The sequence below is a fragment of the Chironomus tepperi genome, unplaced genomic scaffold (assembly GCF_022539635.2).
Source record: "Chironomus tepperi strain 1889 unplaced genomic scaffold, CSIRO-AGI_Ctep_v1 contig_85, whole genome shotgun sequence".
Taxonomy (NCBI): domain Eukaryota; kingdom Metazoa; phylum Arthropoda; class Insecta; order Diptera; family Chironomidae; genus Chironomus; species Chironomus tepperi.
Genome location: NW_027226207.1, coordinates 1,151,479 through 1,171,941, shown reverse-complemented (window position 1 = coordinate 1,171,941; position 20,463 = coordinate 1,151,479). Strand labels below are relative to the sequence as shown.

Sequence of the window (20,463 nt, the reverse complement as noted above, 5' to 3'; positions counted from 1 at the left end):
ATCAATAATAAGGAACATAAGCTCAAAATAAATAGCTTTCAATACTCATGCATCCATTAGAATCACAAAAATATTGAAAATATCCCTCCATGTTGTATTTATAATTATTATTCAATTAAATTGTGTATTTACCGTGCTTCTCATTCATCCCATCACCAACAAAGCATTACATTCCCCGACATTTAAATGACCGCTTTCATGCTTTTTCCAAAATTAATTCCTCGAATGTCATTGAAATAGCAAAGTTAAATATTTAAAGCACCAAAAATTTTTCATTCAAATTAAAGAATTCAACGTGTCTCTCACACCATACCATGCCTATAAGATTTACCTTAACATTCCATATTCGAACGATTCTCACATTTTGCAGATCGTAAATTTTATAAGGTTGTAAGACGCGGCTCAAGTAGATGCATGAAAGCGTAAAAGTTGAAATTTAATTAAATTTCATATTGTGTGTAGCTTCATTCATGCTTAAATTATATGAATTTGTTTAAACTTTGATTAATAAGCATCAAAAAATAACGAGGAAGAAACAAAGGTCGTAGAGAGATTAATTGTGAGTCGGTAATTAAAGCGCATTATTAATGGAAGTAATTAATTTAAAAATTCAAGGATTTTATGGATGTTGAGTTACTGAATGCACAATTTGAATATTTTTATTACTGAATACACCCTCACTTCGAAATGTTTTTTGCAATTTTAGAGCCATAAATCATCAATATTCAATAACTTTCTCTTCAAAAGTCATAGATAAAATTGGCAGCAAATGAATTGCAGTTCCTAAAAGCTCCAATTTGCACATTGATAAATCATTTTTCACACCGCTCAAAACGAATGTGAATTTGTAATTCAATTCAGCACAATATGCTAAAAAAATTCATATTTACCGCATTCAGAGTTACTGGAAATTAAATTCATTGAAGATTCATGCGGCAGATGATGTAAGGAAAAATATAATTGGTAAACTTTTGTAAAATTCTTGAGAAAGAAAATTAATTTGTTTTTTTCAAACTCAACTTTTGCCATGAACAATGAATGGAATTCTATCGCTGATAAGATATTAAAGAATTTATTGCTCTTTTAATATTTGGAAATCCTGCTTAATAACTAGTTATCAATAGAATCATCAAAATGATAAGACAGGGTACTTGTGTGGCTTTTAAAGGTTTCTAGACTGTTCGTCATTTTACTCGGAATTCGGAGCTACGTGATAGATTAACATGTTGATTATTAAATGTCAAATTGAAGGAAGGAGCTTGATACCACCATGTTGATACTCGAGGCTGATTTAATTAGGATTCTCGAGATGTTTTGTAGAATAAAGCTCCGTTCACACATTTGGACCATCCAATAGGATATATCCAAAACTATCCACCTATAACACACCAACAGTACCGACCCCTGAAACTTCTATCATATCAATATAAGCGCCATTAATTAAATTACATTTCAAAATTTTATTGACAAAAAATGCGCCGATGTTATCAGTTACAGATAAAACTAATTCCTGACTAGGCTTACTTTACATTTCCCAATATTTTTTATTTTATTTCCAGCCTTTTAAGTGGCAGTTTACTATAAAATTGAACTAACAGAGCACGTTGTAATGGAGCAACTTTTTATTTCACTATTCCTAATATTTTTTGTTGTAACAGGACCAAGTTCATGTCAATCCGTCGATGATGTCTGTAGATTTAGAATTACAGGCACGTTTCCTCACCCCAATCCACAACGATGCGATCTTTATGTTCAATGCTTTGTAAGTATAAAATTTTATATGGTGATATATAGTCTTTTAAAAATAAAAAGAAGGGAAATCGAGGGATGGGCGTATGATATCTGTAGGGAATTGATCATTTTTCATGTCGTTTTAAGTTATTTCAAAGCACAGAACGAGAGTGTCCAACTGATACAATTTTTCCACCAAATGGGGGAAGTCAGTGTGTGCCTGGGGATCGGTAAGAAGCAGTAAAATATATTTTGAATAATTTAGGAATTTCAATAAAATTAAATATTTTATGCTATAGAGATACATGCACAGTATTTCCACCTCAAACTACCACTTCACCTCCTTTAAGTTCAACAACAATGAATCCAGATATTTGTGAAACGATTGGAACAGGAATTGTGGAAATACCTGGTGATTGTACAAGATACCTCCTGTGCATCCTCGGTGAAGGATCCATTATCAACTGTGATATCGATGAAGTCTTTTATCCAACGACAGGTCGTTGCGTTCCCGGTATGTATTATGGAAATTGTTTTCTTTTGAACACATGTATATCCATATGTGTGTAAACTTACTCATATCCATTCTTTTATGGCTTCGGGATGGTCTGAAAATTGGGGGAAATGTTTGAAAAAATAATATATGTGGTAAATTTTTTGTGGTTATTGACGATGTGATGCTAGTTTTATGACAACAGGGAGAGATTTATAGGGTATATCCGAGACATATAATTTAGTATACCTATAGTCATATACTTTATTTTAGCGAGGGAATAACCTTAAAATCAATAATTTACTTTCAAGTAGGGTTTCTTTGACAGTAACAAAGCGATGGATGTCAACTCTTAATGAACGTCATTTATGGATCTTACATCCAGACCTAAGAATTTTGAACATTTTCCACGACACCTAGACCACAAAAAGCTTCAAAAATATTCGATATATATTCACATATATTCTTATCTATTGTATATCTATTGAAATTTTCAGGTAATCCTCTCACGTGTGAGGTATTTACAACAACAACAACTACATCGTAAGTCGATAGGAAAAGAAGAAGACAAAAATGCGAGAAAATTTGAATTTTTATCTCTTATGAAATTTATGAATATTTTCTTTTTTGTGTATAGAACGACTACTACACCTCCTCCGACAACAATAACAACAACATCAACATCAATTCAGACGTAAGTAAGAGTGAAAGGATGGAAGAAACTTTATTTTCTATTTCCAGAGCGATGAAATTTTCATCTTTCCGGCACAAAAAAAGTTAAAGCATCAGAATAAAACTTTTCCTTTTTTTCGTATCTTTGATTTAGCACTTCATCGACTTTTCCCACAACGGTTTCCTCGTCAACTATATCAACCACAACTCCATCGTCGCCGCCAATAGGAAATGTCTGTTCAGGAAATAATTTCCGGTTTGTTGCAAATCCAGATGTGTGCTGGAGATACTTCTTCTGTTTATATGGAATACCACAACCAAGAGAATGCATTCGTGGCTTCATCTTTATAGAGTTTCTTCAAACTTGCGTACCTGGAAATAGAAGTACATGCAGGCCATTTATAATGAGATTAAGTGAAAATGTACAGCTCTTGAATTTTTCAAACCGATTTTAATTTTATTAGTACCCTGTGTGTATTTACAATTTTTTTCTATGTTCTTTTCGTTCATTAATCATGCCGTTTTTCGACTCTCACTTCTTCCATCATGTCTTGTTGTCTTTATTTTGTAATTTTTTCTTTCCTTTCTTACATGCTTTCTATCTCTCTTCTTTCTACTTTTATTATATTCTTCATCTAACGTTGAGCAAAAATAATGAAAGAGAGATGTAGGAATCTACAGTGTTTGAATTATTAAAATGAGCTTTCTTGATTCAAAAAATGTTTGTCGATTTATTTTGTACAATTCTAAAATAAATTCCGTTGTTTCGTGAGACTTGAATTTGTATTCTTCCTTACTTCTTATTTATTTTTTTCTTTTCTTTCTTTTTTTCATGAGTTATGTTGCTTTTGGGGATCGTTTACAAATGATGTCTAGTGTCATATTGGAATTTTGAAGTTTATAGCATTTTTTATGTATTTGCAGTGAGGGGTCGTTCATTTATTACATAATGCTCTTAGGGAGGTTGGTGGTTGAGGTTTAATTACACTTCAGACCATTAGGGGAGTGGGGGTGACTAACATAGATTTCTCGACAAATCTAGGACAGCTTAAGAAATGACCCAGTTCTGTGTATTTGGGAGGAGCATGAGATACCTTTCAACTACCCAAATCTTCCGACATATTTCTGAAAGAACATTATAGACTTAAGAATATTATGTGAACGACTTAACCTTAGGTAACATACCGAAAAGCTGTAACCTTCTTACTTGTAATGCCGAGTTCCATCAGAATCGAATTTCTTAAAATAGCTGTAATAAGTGAACTATAATATGTGGAATTCTCGAAATTTCCAATGTTTGAACCAGATACATATCCTTCGCTCCTCTCTTTCCTGAACGTAATAAGTGAACAACCCCTAACTTACTTCAATTCTTGAAATCATCAGTAAAATACCTTCTATTCTTATCAAACAATTGCTTAAAAATATTTTCGAAAATATGAAGAGATGTAACAGTTCTATAGATCTATAAACTTAATTATTAATTTTTTCATTAATTCGAATACAGATCATAATGAAGCTTTTTCCTAAGCTACCTTATCCAATTATTTGTGATGTTAGCATTATTTCAAAATAATTATAATTTTCTTGAAATTATCCTGTCTGTAAATCATAAGATATTGCGAGGTGAAGTGTGTCAAAGGAACAAAGATGATTACTCAAAGTTAGTAATTTTAGGAAGGTTGTATTCTGAGGCTATGAGAGGTTTTAGGAAGAATTGATATTTTTAGAAAATTCTAGGCAAACCACATTGAATCTCTGAAATTCCCGGTAGTTTCATATTAAAATGGTGTCACCAAAGTGATTTGGAGTTAGTATACTTAGAACCACGTGGCAGTGAACAGGCAAATTCGGTTGTTTTCAACTCAATTGAGCACCTCTTGATTCGAAGTATACATGCCAGAACTCGAAGTCGACTCTGTTTTTGTATGGGAATACCATCACGTATCGATCAGCATCGAACCAGTTTGAACCTTCAACTTTACAATTAAATATCTGACTACAGTCTAAATCCATCAATTTAAGTCCTACCATTACTAAATAACCCCATATTAAACGTCATCCATTAAAAAAAATAATCCAAAACGACTTTCACTCCAGCACAAAGTTTAAGCAACAAAATAAAAAATCATCAAAAACACATAAAATAACCGGAAGAGAGAGAAATAAAAACTCACAAAATAATCAAGCCTGACTTTTTAAAACACTGAAAAATTAAAATAAACGATCGTAAAAAAATGAAAAATGAAAACAATTTTTTCCGCATTTTCCTTTTTCCTATTTTGTTGCCACACACGAGAGGAAAAAAACTACCTGTATGTGCTGTATCGTATGATATAGTATGTGAGATTTAAAGTGTAGTGAGATATGAGAATTGAGATAACAGGCAGCAGCAGTAGAGAACAAGAGAAGAAAAGGCAAACACAAAAATCGAGAAATAAAAGTGTGGAGAGGCAGGAACAACAAAAAAATCAATTTTTCATTTTCATTTTCAGTTAGTGATGATTTTTCTGCAAATATTTATCTCCTTCCAAAATAACCATAGTAATGGTATCGGTTAGAGAAAAAGGAGGAAAAAGCTCGTGTTAATGGCAGGAAAATGAAAATAAAAATATAGTTTTATATCATGCAGACTGTACTGTCTAGGTCTATATTTATAAATTTATTTATTTTTGATGATAAAAATTCCTCTGTTCCTAATCATTTGAATGAGGAGGCTAGTGGCATAATGGTAATGAAGATTGATCACAAAGGTACTTTTAGGACATCCTAAAAGTCATCATTCATGATTTTACGGAAACTGTGTCAACTTTTTATTTTATTAGTTTTCAACAGCATGAACATTTAGTGAGAATATTCCACAGAGGATGATGTTGTAGCTGCTCAGTTCAACGGTTTTCATTCACATGAACTGTAGCATTGCATATCCGATTTTGTTCGCTTTTTCTAAGAAATGTAATGATGCTGCAAATTTTCTCATATTTTTTGAATGCTCAGCTTTACAATATTGTTAACCCCGAGCGACATGCTGCTACAAATTGCATTTATTGCTTGTCAAACGGATTTAGAACAGAATTGCCTTTAAAACGTCATCAGTATAATTTTACAAGCGGATTCCTAGAGGCACAATTGAAGAATGATTCGTCATGGAGCATTCAAGGCTGCTTTCATTTGGTCTTAATAAAATAATTTTGGAGAACCTTAAAAGCTCCATGGTGGAACTTTCTTAATTTTTCTCGCTCGGAGATGTCGTTTAGTACTGCTAGTACTGTTTACCATGTGGACAGCATGTCAACATGTCCCATTCGGGTTGATCTACGCTGCTTCATCTACACAACTGAATCTTTGATAAATTCAATAAAAAATCTAAGCTGGATTTCACTAAAAGTGCAGACAGTTGGAAAAACTGAACATCACAAATGTAATAATGTCATCATCATAGTCCATGACAAGTGAAACAGGCAACAGAATAACTAAGTTACCATGAGTTGCTACTTTCATCGTCCTAGAACCATAAATACAAAGTATAGTACATAGTATACTTAAGCCGTTGTCAAAGGATTGAAAGAGAAAATAAAAGCTTCTTTCATACATTTATTGGATATTGCTCACATTATTATTTTTCCTCCATCCTGCACCGTCTTTTCAATACCTTTACTAATCTCATAGCAACAAATCTAAACGTGCATCATTCGGGGGGAAGTAAATAGAAAATGAGCAATGACTGTGTATTGAAAAGAGTTGTGGGAACAATTAGAGTTATTATTAATTTTATTATCTATTCTTCCTTCCTATTCAGCTTGAAAAATGAGCAGAAGGAACATCTTATTATCGACTAAGATAGAGATTGTTTCCCGCATCTTTAAAAAGGCGCTTCTTCCTTTATCTCATTTTTCTTTGCCTTTATATTCTGTTCTCTTCATCATTCAACCTTTTATCAATACACAAGCACAAAAGAAGTGAACGAGAGAAATGTGAAGGCCGAAAAACTTTCGGGGATTTCTTTTTTTCTCATTGAAAATTCTTGCCTTCTTTGAAAAGGACATGCACAATATAGTACACAATTTTTTGGATTCATTCCTTTTAGCTTTAATGTAATCCATGTTAAAAGCTTTTAAAGCTCCCATAATTCTTTATTACTATATTACTATATTGGAGCTTTAATGATAGGAAATTATCGTGGAAACCTTAAAGCAGATTATGTGTATAATTCATGGTAATTTCCGGATTTTCTGTGGGAAGATGCCGTAGAATAAACTAACTACGTGCTTCATGTGAGTTTCAGAAGATTTAAGTAGACATTCGAATAGAAATTTGAGGCATATTGCTTTTCTTTCATAATCTTTAAAGATACACGATGTTCAGTATATGGAAAGAAATTGAGATGACATGTCTAACCATAATTTTTGACACTAAGCTATTTCAAATTTAAAATCTGTCGCGGAATGTCAATCGAAAAAATGTCTTGTGCCTTAGGAATACCTTATAATATTCACATCAACTATTGTCAGATATTTCTGAGAAGAGACAATGTAAGGCAGGTGTATTATTAAGGATAACGTTCAGTCATATTTCTTATAAAGTGCTCATATTGAAATTTTGTTATTCGAGGTTTTATGCAAGGGGTGACACGTTTTTTGGAAGGGGTGGTAAGCTCTTGGAAAATGTCTACCATCTGGTCTGTAATTACTGCTGGATTTGTAAAGAACAATGAGCACTGGATAGAGAAAGATGGTTTACATGTGCACATATATACCACGATTCCTATCATTTTCCGGAAGCTCTGTGATAGTAGCATGCGACTAAATATCGTAGGACGTGGGAGATTATTGGAAGCAATGGTATAGCCAGCAATGAGGACCTCGATTTCCAAATAAACTTCCAATCCACAATAACAACATTGTCTCTCCAAGCATCACCCCTAACTATGACTAAACAGAATAAAGTCAATTAATTTCAAATTTTCCCATCCATTATCCATCTCACTCCAAAATTTTAACCGCAAGGCATCAACAGTCAACACCAAACATTAAATATTCAATTCTAAATTTTATCCAAAATGATTAAAAATTGACAAAATTACCCTTTAAGAAACTCCAGCCTTAATTTTATGAGAATGGATTGTTACGAGCTATATTCTCTGAAACATTCTCGACAGAGAGAATCTAATGCTCATTTCTTTTAATGTTCTATTATTCTCCTTAATCCATGTCTTGGATGTATTTTGCAAAACCAGTATGTAACATACGACTTTTCCGCACATCATCATGAATAATTCAGAGGCTATAGAATAAAAAAAAAATCCCCAAAAATGGCATCAAATATACGATTTTCTACCCCATTATTAATATTTAAAATTGAAATTTAAGCTACAGAAATAGCTTCATCCCTTGACTGAATAATTGTACATAGGTATTTCCTTTCTCTTACAACGGCTGGTGTTTATACGTGTTACCGTTTCGTGTATGTCTATACGAGCTTGTATGTGACTCTATTTATCATTATCTTGTGTTATTTATTGTAGGTCATTATCTGAAATTACTTTGGAATCCGCCTTTGCCTGTCTGCACAACAAAGAACATTTTCTTAAGTCTTTTTCTTTCTCATCTCATTCTACTTAATAATTTACGATGCTCATTCTTCCTTAAAAGTCCCTTTGTGTCCTCTACATCATTTCCATTTTTCAAAAAATGTGAAACTTTTAACTTCCTTCATCTTTTATTTTTTTTTTTTTTTTTCTTGCCATTCTCTTCGACTTCTCTATTTTTTATTATGTGCACTTTATTTTAAATATATTTTTATACTTCATGTTCTTCCTTTGGGAGCATTCGTATATGACGTCAACCGAGAAATGAACAAACTACACCGGGAAATAGTGAAAAATGCATGAAAATGAATTTCACAGGATTCGAACCCAGAAGATCTGTGTGAGATAAAATTTACCCAATTGGATCCTCAAACATTCAATGACTCACCCAACCCACTGGACGTTCTTCGTTTACAAATGGTACACATGATATTTAAGATGTGGCTTAAAAGACAAAATGCTTTCCTTATCTCTTTATTTTTGCTTATTCATTTTCATTTCTTCCATTTCAGGAAATGTAAATCCCTTGAAATTTTTTTGCTGGATTCAGTGTCTTCATTTACGAGGTTAGTGACACAGAATGTAAACATCATCAGCAAATGCTAATGATAATTGCGGTTTCAGTCTATTGATGGATGCTTTCCAGCCTTTTTCTATTACTGTTTCGTGTCTATGAGTTCATCTTCATTGACATCATGTTGGTCACATTTCATTTTGATTGACATTCGTAAACTTGTTGAAATCCTGTCAATTTCCTCTTTTTGTGGTTAACTTAAAGACACATTTCAGTTCCCAGATCATTTTCTAAATCTATATCCCAAAAGTAGTCTGGTAACATATTGCATCAAATCTAACAAAATCTCTCCAAAGGAACCTTTTTGTTTGGATGTAAAAAAACTTTCTTTCTTTTCCTTATCCCATACTTTTTCGCATCTACATAATTTACTAATCTACACTCATCAATCATAGTCCGTATGATGACCTTAAAAATTCTCGAATTTATTTATATATTCTTATGTATACATTGTTATGTCCTAAAGATTACAAATATATTTCGATGACTCGATGCTTTTTGTATTCCTTATTTCTTCCTTATCTTTACATCTTTACATTTTCCATTTCAACATTTTTTTTTTGTCACTGGCCAGTAAAATGGGTTTTTAGCGAAATTTTAGCTTTAAGCTGATCGGATTACAACATGTCATTTTGTCAAAAGTCCAATTGCTCACTGGGGTGGAAAAGTAATGTGGAAGATGATTCAGACGTAAAATAAATTTTTGTCTTTCCGGAATGTATAGACCGGAAATTTCTCATCGGAACTTATTATTTAATTTTAGCCGTAGGCGGTAAATGAAATCGGACAGCAACGTGAAATTTTTATCGGAAAAGGGGGGATTACTGTGTTCGCTGATTGTGTCATAGCTTCATTGTATTGTGGTGACTTTGTGAAGATCTCATTTTTGGAAATTGATTCATCAAAATTTAATTTTTAATTATCTGGTCATTTGAGGCATTATTGAGCTTATGAACGACTTGCAGGGGGTGTCCATGTGATTAGAAGATTTGTGGAAGCTCCAGTAAATAAGGTCTTAAAGGCAGACTTTGAAGATGGCAAAAGGTCACGTGGACGGCCAAAGAATTCATGGAAAGAAGCTTTCGATCGAGAAAATATCGCATTTGGAATCGGCTAATGGCAAGCGATAGCCGGCGATAGAGCTGGTATTAGGCGACATCTGAAGGAGGTCATGGATCACAATTGATGTATGTAAGTTAATAGAACCACTAGTATGTCATATACTCTGAAGTAACGTATTCTAGTATGTACGTTATATGACTTACATTCTCTAGTACGACAATCTACTCGAAGAGTAATCAGCATAAACTAAAACTGCGTCATATCCTTATTACTTCCCATATTTTATTCAGCCGGGGTAATGAGGGACGTAAAAGCTCCATCTCTATTAAATTTTTATATCCATTCAACCATTAGAAAGTGGTTTGTCGTTCTTCTTATTTTATCATTCCTATTTTGTGTATGCCTTTTTATTCTCGGACAGGATTTGATGCGATTTAGATAAGAGGAAATTTGTCTTACATTTCTATATTATTAAAGTCAATATTGACTCAATTGAGTCTTTTATTCATTCTGCATTATCTCGTCCATATTAGAAATGAAGCCCTTCCTTTAATGTATATTCTCTCAGAGTTTTAATTCAGAACGTGACGTGACGATGAATTTTGCTTTAATTTTTCCTCACTTAATTTTATTAAAAACACAGGGGATTTTTTCTTTAATACTTTACATTACTTCTTGTTCCTTCTTTATAATGTAATTAATTCATCACTTTTTTGAAGTTAATTAAAGTTATGAGCTAATGACTTTTTTTTTTCATTGTATCATTTTTTAAGTAGTAATTGACATTTACACAGAGTCGGGGATCTTAAAAGAAACTTTTTTCAGTTCCATTATTACTTTTTAAAGGAAGGCATTTTCCAAAAAGCACAACGATGGCTATTTTGACACTTTGCTTGTCTGGCTGTTTACACGATTGTAAACATAAAAGTTTTTGGCTGAGGAAATTGCAAAAGAGTGACAGTTTTGTTGTTTTTGGCTTCCTTTTTTAATTAAGGATATTATGCATTCAAGATTTCCATCTAGATTAATCAATTTAAAGGAAAAAATTGTCAAAACTGATGGAAAATCTCTTACGGAAGGTATCTAATTTTATGTAAATTTCTATAAAATTGTTTGTTGGTCCTTTGGTACATAATTTATCATTTAGAACGGAGCTCCTTGCCTTAAGGCATTCGTGCGTCCGGTATTTTATTGAAATGATGGACTTTAGATATTACATCATCATGATGTTGCGAATTTAAGGTTAATATGCTAAAGGAACATAAAACCACTTATCCAGTTTGGATGTATTTTTAACAGCTTTAAAAGGATGTGCCAATGTCACAATTAACCCCGTCTGAAAGTCAATTTACAATATTATGCTGAATGGAAAATGCTCTGCCTTCATTTACATACAAAAGTTATGACTTCATTACTAGATTTCTGTTTCATGTTCTGCTATTTCCATGTGTATATTACTTTTAAGTATTCAATTATATTTTACTTGCTCTATACAGTAAAGCGGCAACAAAAAATTTTCGAGTAGGGATTAAAAATGATTGCCTCAAAAAAAATATTAATGAGAATTTCATCCATGCTCATCTACTAAATTCATCATGAATTTTAAATGTTATCGCACAAAATTATCATAATGACCTTAATAATTAATAATTTTGCTTGCTTATGCTTAAAAATCCTATTCAATTATCATTTTGGGAATGTTCAATTTAATTTTTTTATGAAGCTTTTAATCTTTAAAATGTTGAAAATCATTTCACACAAGCTTTAAATGTAAGAAGAAGCTTTTGGCTGGTTAATTTGAATATGGCGTGTTACAAACTATTTAAAGCTTTTTGTGGGCGAATGATAAATTGAAAGCGGTACCGTATGAATAATGTTCGTTTAGCACAATCATTGGATTAAATGGATTTTATCAATGAACATTTTAAAATCCACGTGTTTTATGGTGTAATGTTAAGGACCTTTTTGTGCACGTGAATTGAAAGTTTTTTCGGTTTCTTCAAACCGTCTTCTTGTTATGTTACGTCTGCAATATTTACAGAAACTTTATAACCGTCAGAAAATCTCGTATGCAACGTGCGATTTATGAGAAATAATCCATAGAATCTTAAAATCGCATTTGTTTAACGGTGCTGCAAAGTTCAGCTATAAAAATTGTGAAATCACATGCTTGAGACTCTTTGGGACAAGAATTTATAAGCGTCTGTCCTTTTAAGGTGACGCTCAACATTTACGTGAACTTTTATTAAAGTCAATGGAATGAATAAGAAGGTCATGTTTCTGATGTGGGCTGTATACTATATAGAAGAGATTAAAATGGAACCAGTTGCAGTCCTATCTATTGTAAGATCTAAATGAAATTTTATCTAATTTTATTCAGAGTCTCCCGCACTTCTTGGAAGCATTCATTCAAAACTTAGAGAACAAATTCAATTTCTATCCTCAAATGTCAGAAACGTATGTAGATGTGGATGCTTCTGAAAGCATTTTCTTTTTGTGTTTTGATCAAAAGTTTTCACAAAAAGTTTTAACCTAGTTTCCACATAAATCTTCATGCTGTTTATGTAAACAGTCAGCAACCATAAAAGAACAAGTACCTGATTCTAGTTTCGAGATTTTTTATTGGTTGCTGAAAAATAATAGCATTGGATTCAAGAAGAATAATGTAAATCTGAAATGTGATGTTGTGATCCCGAGCGATAAAAAGATTCAATCTGACGAGGAGGTGACTTGGTGTTGTTATGTCACTTAATTTATATGATTGAATGGCTGCTATCGTTGTTTGTGTCATTAATGTCTAATTAGATTGCCTTCACTGGCAAAGGCGTGCTTTCAAGAGCAGAATATGCTGAGAGCAGCACTCAAGGGGTATTCAGGAGGGAGGATGGGGTCTGCTAGGAGTCGAACCCCCCTACAACATTAAATCATCATCTCGTGAATTTGAAGCTCTTTGTTGTTCGAAGATAAATTCATGGATGAAGCCTATCAAGCCAATCAAGTGCTAAGTGTTTCCTTATGTGCATCTACATGCTTATCAGTGTTCCAATTCAATATAATTCAAAACCACTCAAGTTGTACTATTTTTGGAATTTATTTTTTCTCAAAAAAAACTTTATTAATTATTAAGTAATGATCAGAATCCATAGTCGTGCTTAATGTACAATTTTTGGTGCTTATTTTTAATCCTTACTCGAATTTTTTTTCCCAATTTTTTATTATTTTCGTTTGTGTTAAATTTTCTTCTTTGTGCATAATTCTGTGTCTATTTGAAGTTTACTTATTTATTTGTTATTATTTTCAGTCTATCAACATTTTTTTTATTTTTATTTAATTAAGTTTACTTGAATCTAACAATTTATTTATCATTATGATCTTTATAGGACTCAAAAAACTAGGATTATTCTTCATTTTCAATGAGGAAAACATTTAATTAATTTTTTTTTCTTCTTTTTTTATATCCTTAAAAACAATTTTCATTCTCATTTTTTATTCACATATTATGTGTGGCCTGAAACTTTTTCATTTTCATCTGAGGATATTTACATTTTTTTTGTGTGTATCATTCTCTTAAAAAAAATTCCTTCGTCTTTTATTTATCTTCGTCCCAACCACAGAATGAATGAAATGAGTGAATGTGGATTGGGACGGGAGTTGGAAGGGGGGAAATTGAATTTGATTCTGATATTCATAAATTATGTCACGCATACTTTATGCAAATTATTGCATGAAATAAAATTATAACATAACAGCTTCTTGCAATAATATTATTCATTCTTATCATACATACGTGACGTGATTTATTAGCGTGTAAATTCTTATCTTGAATGGAACAACTCAATACATTTATGTAATTTCATTCATGTCGACCAGACGCACAATTCGGAAAATTGCTCTAAATTTTATACGTCGTCAAGTAGACTCTAGCCACTTTTCTGCATAACAGGCAATGAGCAAGCTCTTGTGAACACGCTCTTTATATCGGAACCACAAGTCGACTTCCGAGCGAAATACTTTATTCATAACTGTAACAGCATCGCATGAGTACCCTCATGTCTCTATGACATTCCATCGTCAACACAACGGCACACCTTAGCGACTTCATCGCATCCCTCGAGAATCAGCTGAGTCGTTTTTTGATGTTTTTTTTTGTGAATATTGAAAAGTAATGGAAGGAAAAATGTGAAAGTTTTCAAATGATTTGACAGAAAAAAGAAATCCTCAGACTTTTTATTTTGTTTTTGTTTGCTTTGTAAAATTGATTTTGAAATCTGTTACGAAAGAGATTGAGGAAGGAAATGTAATAAAAGTAAGCAAATTTGTGAAATTTTTTGTATAATCTAATCATAAATTTATGAAATGCAAAATTCGCTGTTTTGTTTGAGTTTCTAAAGCATGCGGTGTTATGCTTACTTGATAGATTGGCTAGATTATGAAAATTTGCATTTAAATTTGTGAGAAAATTCACTTGTTAGATTATTATAAGGAAGACTAAGGTTCAGCAAACTGATTTAAGATACCTAAGCAACACAAATAAAGAAGATTCCAAAATGCAGCCATATGGACGCCAAACTTTTACGGAGTCTTTAAAACTACGTGGCATCATTTGTGTTCCTCGAAATATATGTTTCAAGCTGATTCTGTGATTGATGGAATTCCTAACAATTCCTTTAGTTTCCTTAGAATTCCACTATAGTTGTTAAGTTTAATTGAATCAGCACAATTTCTGGAATTACTCCAAAGTTGCTGATTAAGCAAAACAACCCTAATATGATTGGATTCAATAGAATAAGTAAGTAGGTCGGATGAGAACAAAAAATCTCATGAAAACTTATTAAATCCAAATAAAACAAAACTCATATGGTAGTTCTCAAAACTTTCACGACTCCCTCCATATTTACCACAGAACATGAAATTACATAAACATATCGATCCCATAAATATCTCAAAACTTTTCCCTTCGTATTTCAATCGAAATATATCTCTTAAAAAAATGAAGCTTCTTTTATGCATTGAGCGAGCTTTCTATCATTAAAACCATTTTCTCTCACATAACTTTAAGTGATAAGAGGAAATACATAACATTACAAATTCTAAGATTTCATTCATGGACGTTTCTTTTACTTGTTCTTTTACTTCCGTATGGAGATTTATAATTTTTGATTCTATTCATGTGAATGTAAGTGTGTTGTGATTTAGTTTGTAAATTCTTCCTACCATTAATGGATTATCATTCATTTTTCCTTAAATGAACTTAAATAGTTTGTGTATAGTTGAATAAATGAGAATCAAATAGAAGCACTCTTGAAGTGTGGGATGAAAATGTGGTCTGGATTGTCAGGAAAATGTTCAGAATTTGCTGACGAGATTGGAGATTTTTGAAAGAATTAATTGTATTTTTGGAATGGGACATGAAGATTCAAATCTTATCTGAATTAAAAGGTATAGCATCTAACGTGCTAAGGAGAAATCGGATACCTAATTAATCAACCTTATCAAGATTGATAGTGGAGCGGAGTCAAACGAGGCTAAGGTTATTATAGAGTGCGTTGACCTAGCGACTCATGCTAAGAGAATCATGGCCATGAATCACAATTGCGAAGTAAATAAGTAACTAACCAGCATCTAGCTCTGATTTCAACACCCCATTATTAAGCTTCTTTTGAAGAATTTCAGGTATATATACCTGCGAAAATGTCTTTTAATTCACAGTCAGCATCAAGACTTATTTAGAATCATTAAATGGAAAACAATTAATTTCAAGGGAAAGGCAAATCAGCTTATTTATTATTTTTAGTCATTCAAAAACCTTAATTAATAAGCTGACAAAAAGCGTTTATAGAACCAAAAATAATCCGCTTAATTAGCACAAATTCATCTTCTTTCATTGTTGAATGTACAAAGCAATAAAGAATTTAACATATCAGAATTGCCATCAGCCTAATAAAAATTCAAATTTTGAACATTTTCAGCTAAATCCAGATCATTTTCAAGTGGTAAGGGTATGAGTGGGATTGAAGGAACAAAAAAGAAAATAAAAACCAAACAACTTTAATGGAAATTGAAATGAAAAAGCAGAGAGTGAGTGAGATGGAAGAAAATCGGAAGAAAGGGAAAAATGGAAATGAGCTGAAGAAGATAAAACTTTATTGTGCAAGAAACTTCGCTAAAATTGGATAAAATTTTTGAGCTCATAGTTTTTATTCTGTATATATTTTATATATGTTTGTGTTTCATAACATCAATCTATTATGCTTTCGTTTATTTCATTGTTTGAATCTCTTCTGCTGTATGTGCTTCAGTGATTTCTTCCCGTAAGCAATTTCCAATGGCATTCATATCATATATTTTTCATATTTTTTGACGTGAAAATAGAATTACTCATTTTTTATTTTCTTTCATTATAATTCACTTAAGGCCTTTTGGTCCTAATTTAAATACATAAGTTGCGCTATATATTTTTTGTCATCATTGTATTTCTTTTTTTTTTTTGTGTGTTTATGGAAGTGTATGTCTATGTAAGAAACCGCTTTTTCATATTTTCTATATAATTAAATTAAAGAACATTCTTCTTTATCTTTCATTTCATTCCTCGCGTCTATATGCTAATATAAAGCAGAGTTTAAAATCGACAATGATGATGTCGACATAATTCAATTTAAAATCGACTCAATTTGACTTGGTTTGACTCTATTTAACTCAACTTGACTTAATTTGACTTAGCTTGACTCTTTTCAACTCAACTTGAATATTATTGATGCAACTTGACTTGATTTTGTTCGATTTGACTCAAATTTAGCTCAACTTGATTCAAAGTTAGCTCAACTTGACTCAAATTTAGCTTGACTTGACTTAAATTGACCTAACATGACTTAAATTAATGCAACTTGACCTAAAATTAAATATATTCTCTTCAAATTGATTTAACACAAATAAGCTTGATTCAACTTGATTCTATAACTCTCAACTTGACTTAATTCATTTCAAATCGAATGATTTTTACTCAAATTGCTTTTATTCGAGTCAACTTCAATTAACTCGACTCAACTTGACATTCAACGTAATCTAAATTAGTTCAACTTGACTGAACTCGATTCAATTTGAATCAAATCAATTCAACTTGACTTGACTCAACTGAATTTGAATTAAATCGACTAAACTTGACTCAACTTAATCCAAACTAACTCAAGTTGACTTAAATCGATACTCAATTTTGAAGTCAACTCAACTTCCAGCTCTTATTCTTATAAATAATTTGAATTTTGTCTATAATGATGATGACTGTTGTCATAAAATTTAATTCATTGGTGTTGCTTTTTTTATATTCTTTTCAATTTCATCTTCTCGGCTTCTTTTCATTGTTTTTCTTTTCCTTTTCTCTCATTTTTTGTGGGATTGAATAAAGAAAATTTTCCCTTTCTACTTCTTCGTGTGCTTATTTTTTTTTGTATAAATTTTCCTTCTGTTGGTGTGACATATTTTCTATCCAATATTATTCAATTTCTGATTCAATTTGCAATAAAATAGCAAAAAAAAAGCGAAAACGGAGAGAATATAGAACTAGTAGGACTTGAAAAGAAATCAATTTTGATGCAAATGTAGCGCATTTCCGTAAAGATTCAGACACTTATGTCACAAGTTCCAATTAATTTTTATTATTTAATATTTATTAAACAACAATTTAACGAATTTTTAGAATATAAAAATTTGATAAAATCTCTCAACAATCAATTTGAGAATTTAACATTTATAGGCTTTATTTAAACAGTCATGATATGAAATTCAATGGATTCTATATTACATCATGCAAATGTATGAAGATTAGATGTTGGAATATTTAAATATACCAGTTGAGTTGTCAGCAACAAAAGCTTCAATTGAGAGTAAAGTTATTCATGAGAATTCATCGAATATGAAGACATTCACAATTATTCGCGAGACTGCATAGTTCGTTGAAAATGCTCAAAAATTGCAGATTCCTTAAGTTTAAATATATGAATATATTTTAATGAACTAAACTTCGTGATAAGTTCACCCAATTGAATTCTATTCGATAAGTGAAAATTCGCTGTGTCAGTGTAATCAGCTTAAATATGCTGAACAGGCTGTATGTTTCAATATGCTAACCAATAGTGCTGATTAGATTAGCATTTGCGTTGTATAGATTATTCGAATTCTAATATTTAGCGTGATATTCATAAAATAAGCTTAAAATAGCCTTACGCTTCTGGCGCTGACACGCAGGCTTGTAGCCGGGATATTTTGGTTGGGGGTTACATCCCCCTCCTGTTTACGCACCTGGCTCCACGAGTTAGAAGCTCAATATTAAGAAATCAATCAAAAATAAATTAAATTTACGCAGCTATACGCATCTCTCAAAAACATGTGTTCCTGCTAATGACAACACAGCTCGCATGTTCACTTCCAATTTACTTCGACAACAGATTGCATGATGTTCCATAAAATACATCGATGAAAAGAATCAATTGAAAATAATTGACAATTTTTATACGAACAGACAAAACGAATATAAAGCTCATTACTATCCCAAAGGAAATGCACTAAAAAATCAAGCTTGAATTCTTTTTTCCTTTTCATCCACCTCCAATTTCATTCAATCCCTGCTGATTCCTGCCTACATTTATATTTCTCTATTTTCTGCTTTTTTTTGCTCACCTTTTTTCTATATATACAGTCTATAACACGTAAAAATTCAATAAATGAGCATTGAAGCCACCGTTGTATGTTGCTTGCAGACGCTTGTGTGACAATTTATATATATATAAAGAAAATTGTAGAAATAGATCAATATAAGATGGAACAGAAATGAAAAATAGAGAAAAGAAAATGAAATTTTTATCCCTCATATAAAGCAAATTATGAAATGCTCAATAAAATGCTTAAAATCAATAAAGCCATCAATTGTAAATAAGACGAAGATGATGTTAAAATGGTACATCCATACGATGACGAAATGACATTTGGTGCAGGCGTTAGACTTTGAATTTTTAGTCTTGCAACCGTTGACTTCCATCTTACGCTGTATAATGGTGCTTGTCGTGTCATTGCTTGTATTTTGATGACAATTGTCTTTAAATTCCATGGAAAAGTAAATTGTTTGTGCTTATCGCGTGGACAAAATTGATGAATTAATGCACCAGCGTGCTGTTTCTCATCCTCAATTGGAGTAAATTCGTGAAGACTTATATTCCATGCTGTGCAACTTCTACTTTGATTTGATATTACCTAAATAAATAAAACCAGAAAGTGAAAGGAGAGAAATAGATATAGTATTATATGATGAAGATGATAAGGTAGACAACAGCAAAAAAAAGCAATGTAGGCGAGAGGGGATAATCATAATAATGATCATAAAAAGATGATAAAAAAAAGATTAATGATGTGTACTTAAAAATGGTATAAATGTTGGTGACGATGCCTTATTTTGACGATGAGAACGCATTTTCTTATGGATAGTGACCGAATTTGAAAGTTTATAGTGTCATGAGATTATAGTTCATTATGAACTTTTGTATAGATTGAATAGAAAGCAAGGTTATCGAATATAATATCTTATTAAATTACTGCCATTTCTATAGAATGGATGCTCTATTTAATAGCCATATAATTATAACATCAACCGATGTGACCCTGTCAAGGAGCCATGAATCCATCTAATTGACACAAATTAATCATAAAATCGTCGTCAAGGTTACTTTACGTATGATTTAGCATCGATTACTCAAAAAGCATTGCCAACATAATTATGTGCCATGCCAATATTGTACATACTCTAAGCATTGTGACAGGGTTGTCATAGAAAGAAATTACTATGCCATAATTGTGTCAATTTAAAGATACACGTGCGAATTTAGAACAGAATCTATAGATAAATTAATATTTATGACGTAGCAGTATGCTTTAAGGGACATCATATAAATCTTTAATTGGCACACAATTCCTATCCAAAAATGTGACATGAAAATTTAGAGCTAGGAAAACATTTTAACGAGTTTTATAGGAAAATCAACAAAGTTAATTGAAATTCAAGTGGCACACGTATAAATATACACTCTTTAGAGGATGTATAGCATTAGCTTTTTTGTGCGTAAGCCTTGTATGAATAAACAATAATTATGTTGATGAATTTTCTTAGGAAATTATTCAAATTTTCATCTAATGGAATAATTTATGAAAATTCTTTAAAGTCATCAATTTGTAAAATTCTAAAAATGGCATCCACTGCCTACAATCTTATATCAATAATATGGAGCTGAGACAGGCGTTCACTTAAAGTGAATATATTACCAACATTTATTTCCAGATGAAAAAAGAAAAAGCTCATAT

At 31.7% G+C, this 20,463-nt stretch overlaps 2 protein-coding genes across 5 annotated transcripts in view; one reads left to right on the top strand and one right to left on the bottom strand.

The window, feature by feature from the left end:
* The first annotated feature begins 1,539 nt into the window (after nucleotides 1-1,539).
* Nucleotides 1,540-3,676, top strand: LOC139086004 (integumentary mucin A.1-like). Its single transcript, XM_070634265.1, has 6 exons — nucleotides 1,540-1,762; nucleotides 1,879-1,961; nucleotides 2,031-2,245; nucleotides 2,722-2,767; nucleotides 2,862-2,918; nucleotides 3,051-3,676. Exons 1-6 carry the CDS (start codon nucleotides 1,610-1,612, stop codon nucleotides 3,349-3,351), a joined length of 855 nt encoding a protein of 284 aa, XP_070490366.1. The 5' UTR covers nucleotides 1,540-1,609; the 3' UTR covers nucleotides 3,352-3,676.
* Nucleotides 3,328-20,463, bottom strand: part of LOC139086003 (uncharacterized) — a 43,067-nt gene continuing 25,931 nt past the window's right edge. For all 4 annotated transcript variants that reach the window (XM_070634260.1, XM_070634264.1, XM_070634263.1 and 1 more), the window contains one exon: nucleotides 3,328-19,362. In XM_070634260.1, the coding sequence (XP_070490361.1) occupies nucleotides 18,994-19,362 (369 nt within the window). In that variant the 3' untranslated portion in view covers nucleotides 3,328-18,993. The remainder of the gene's footprint in view (nucleotides 19,363-20,463) is intronic.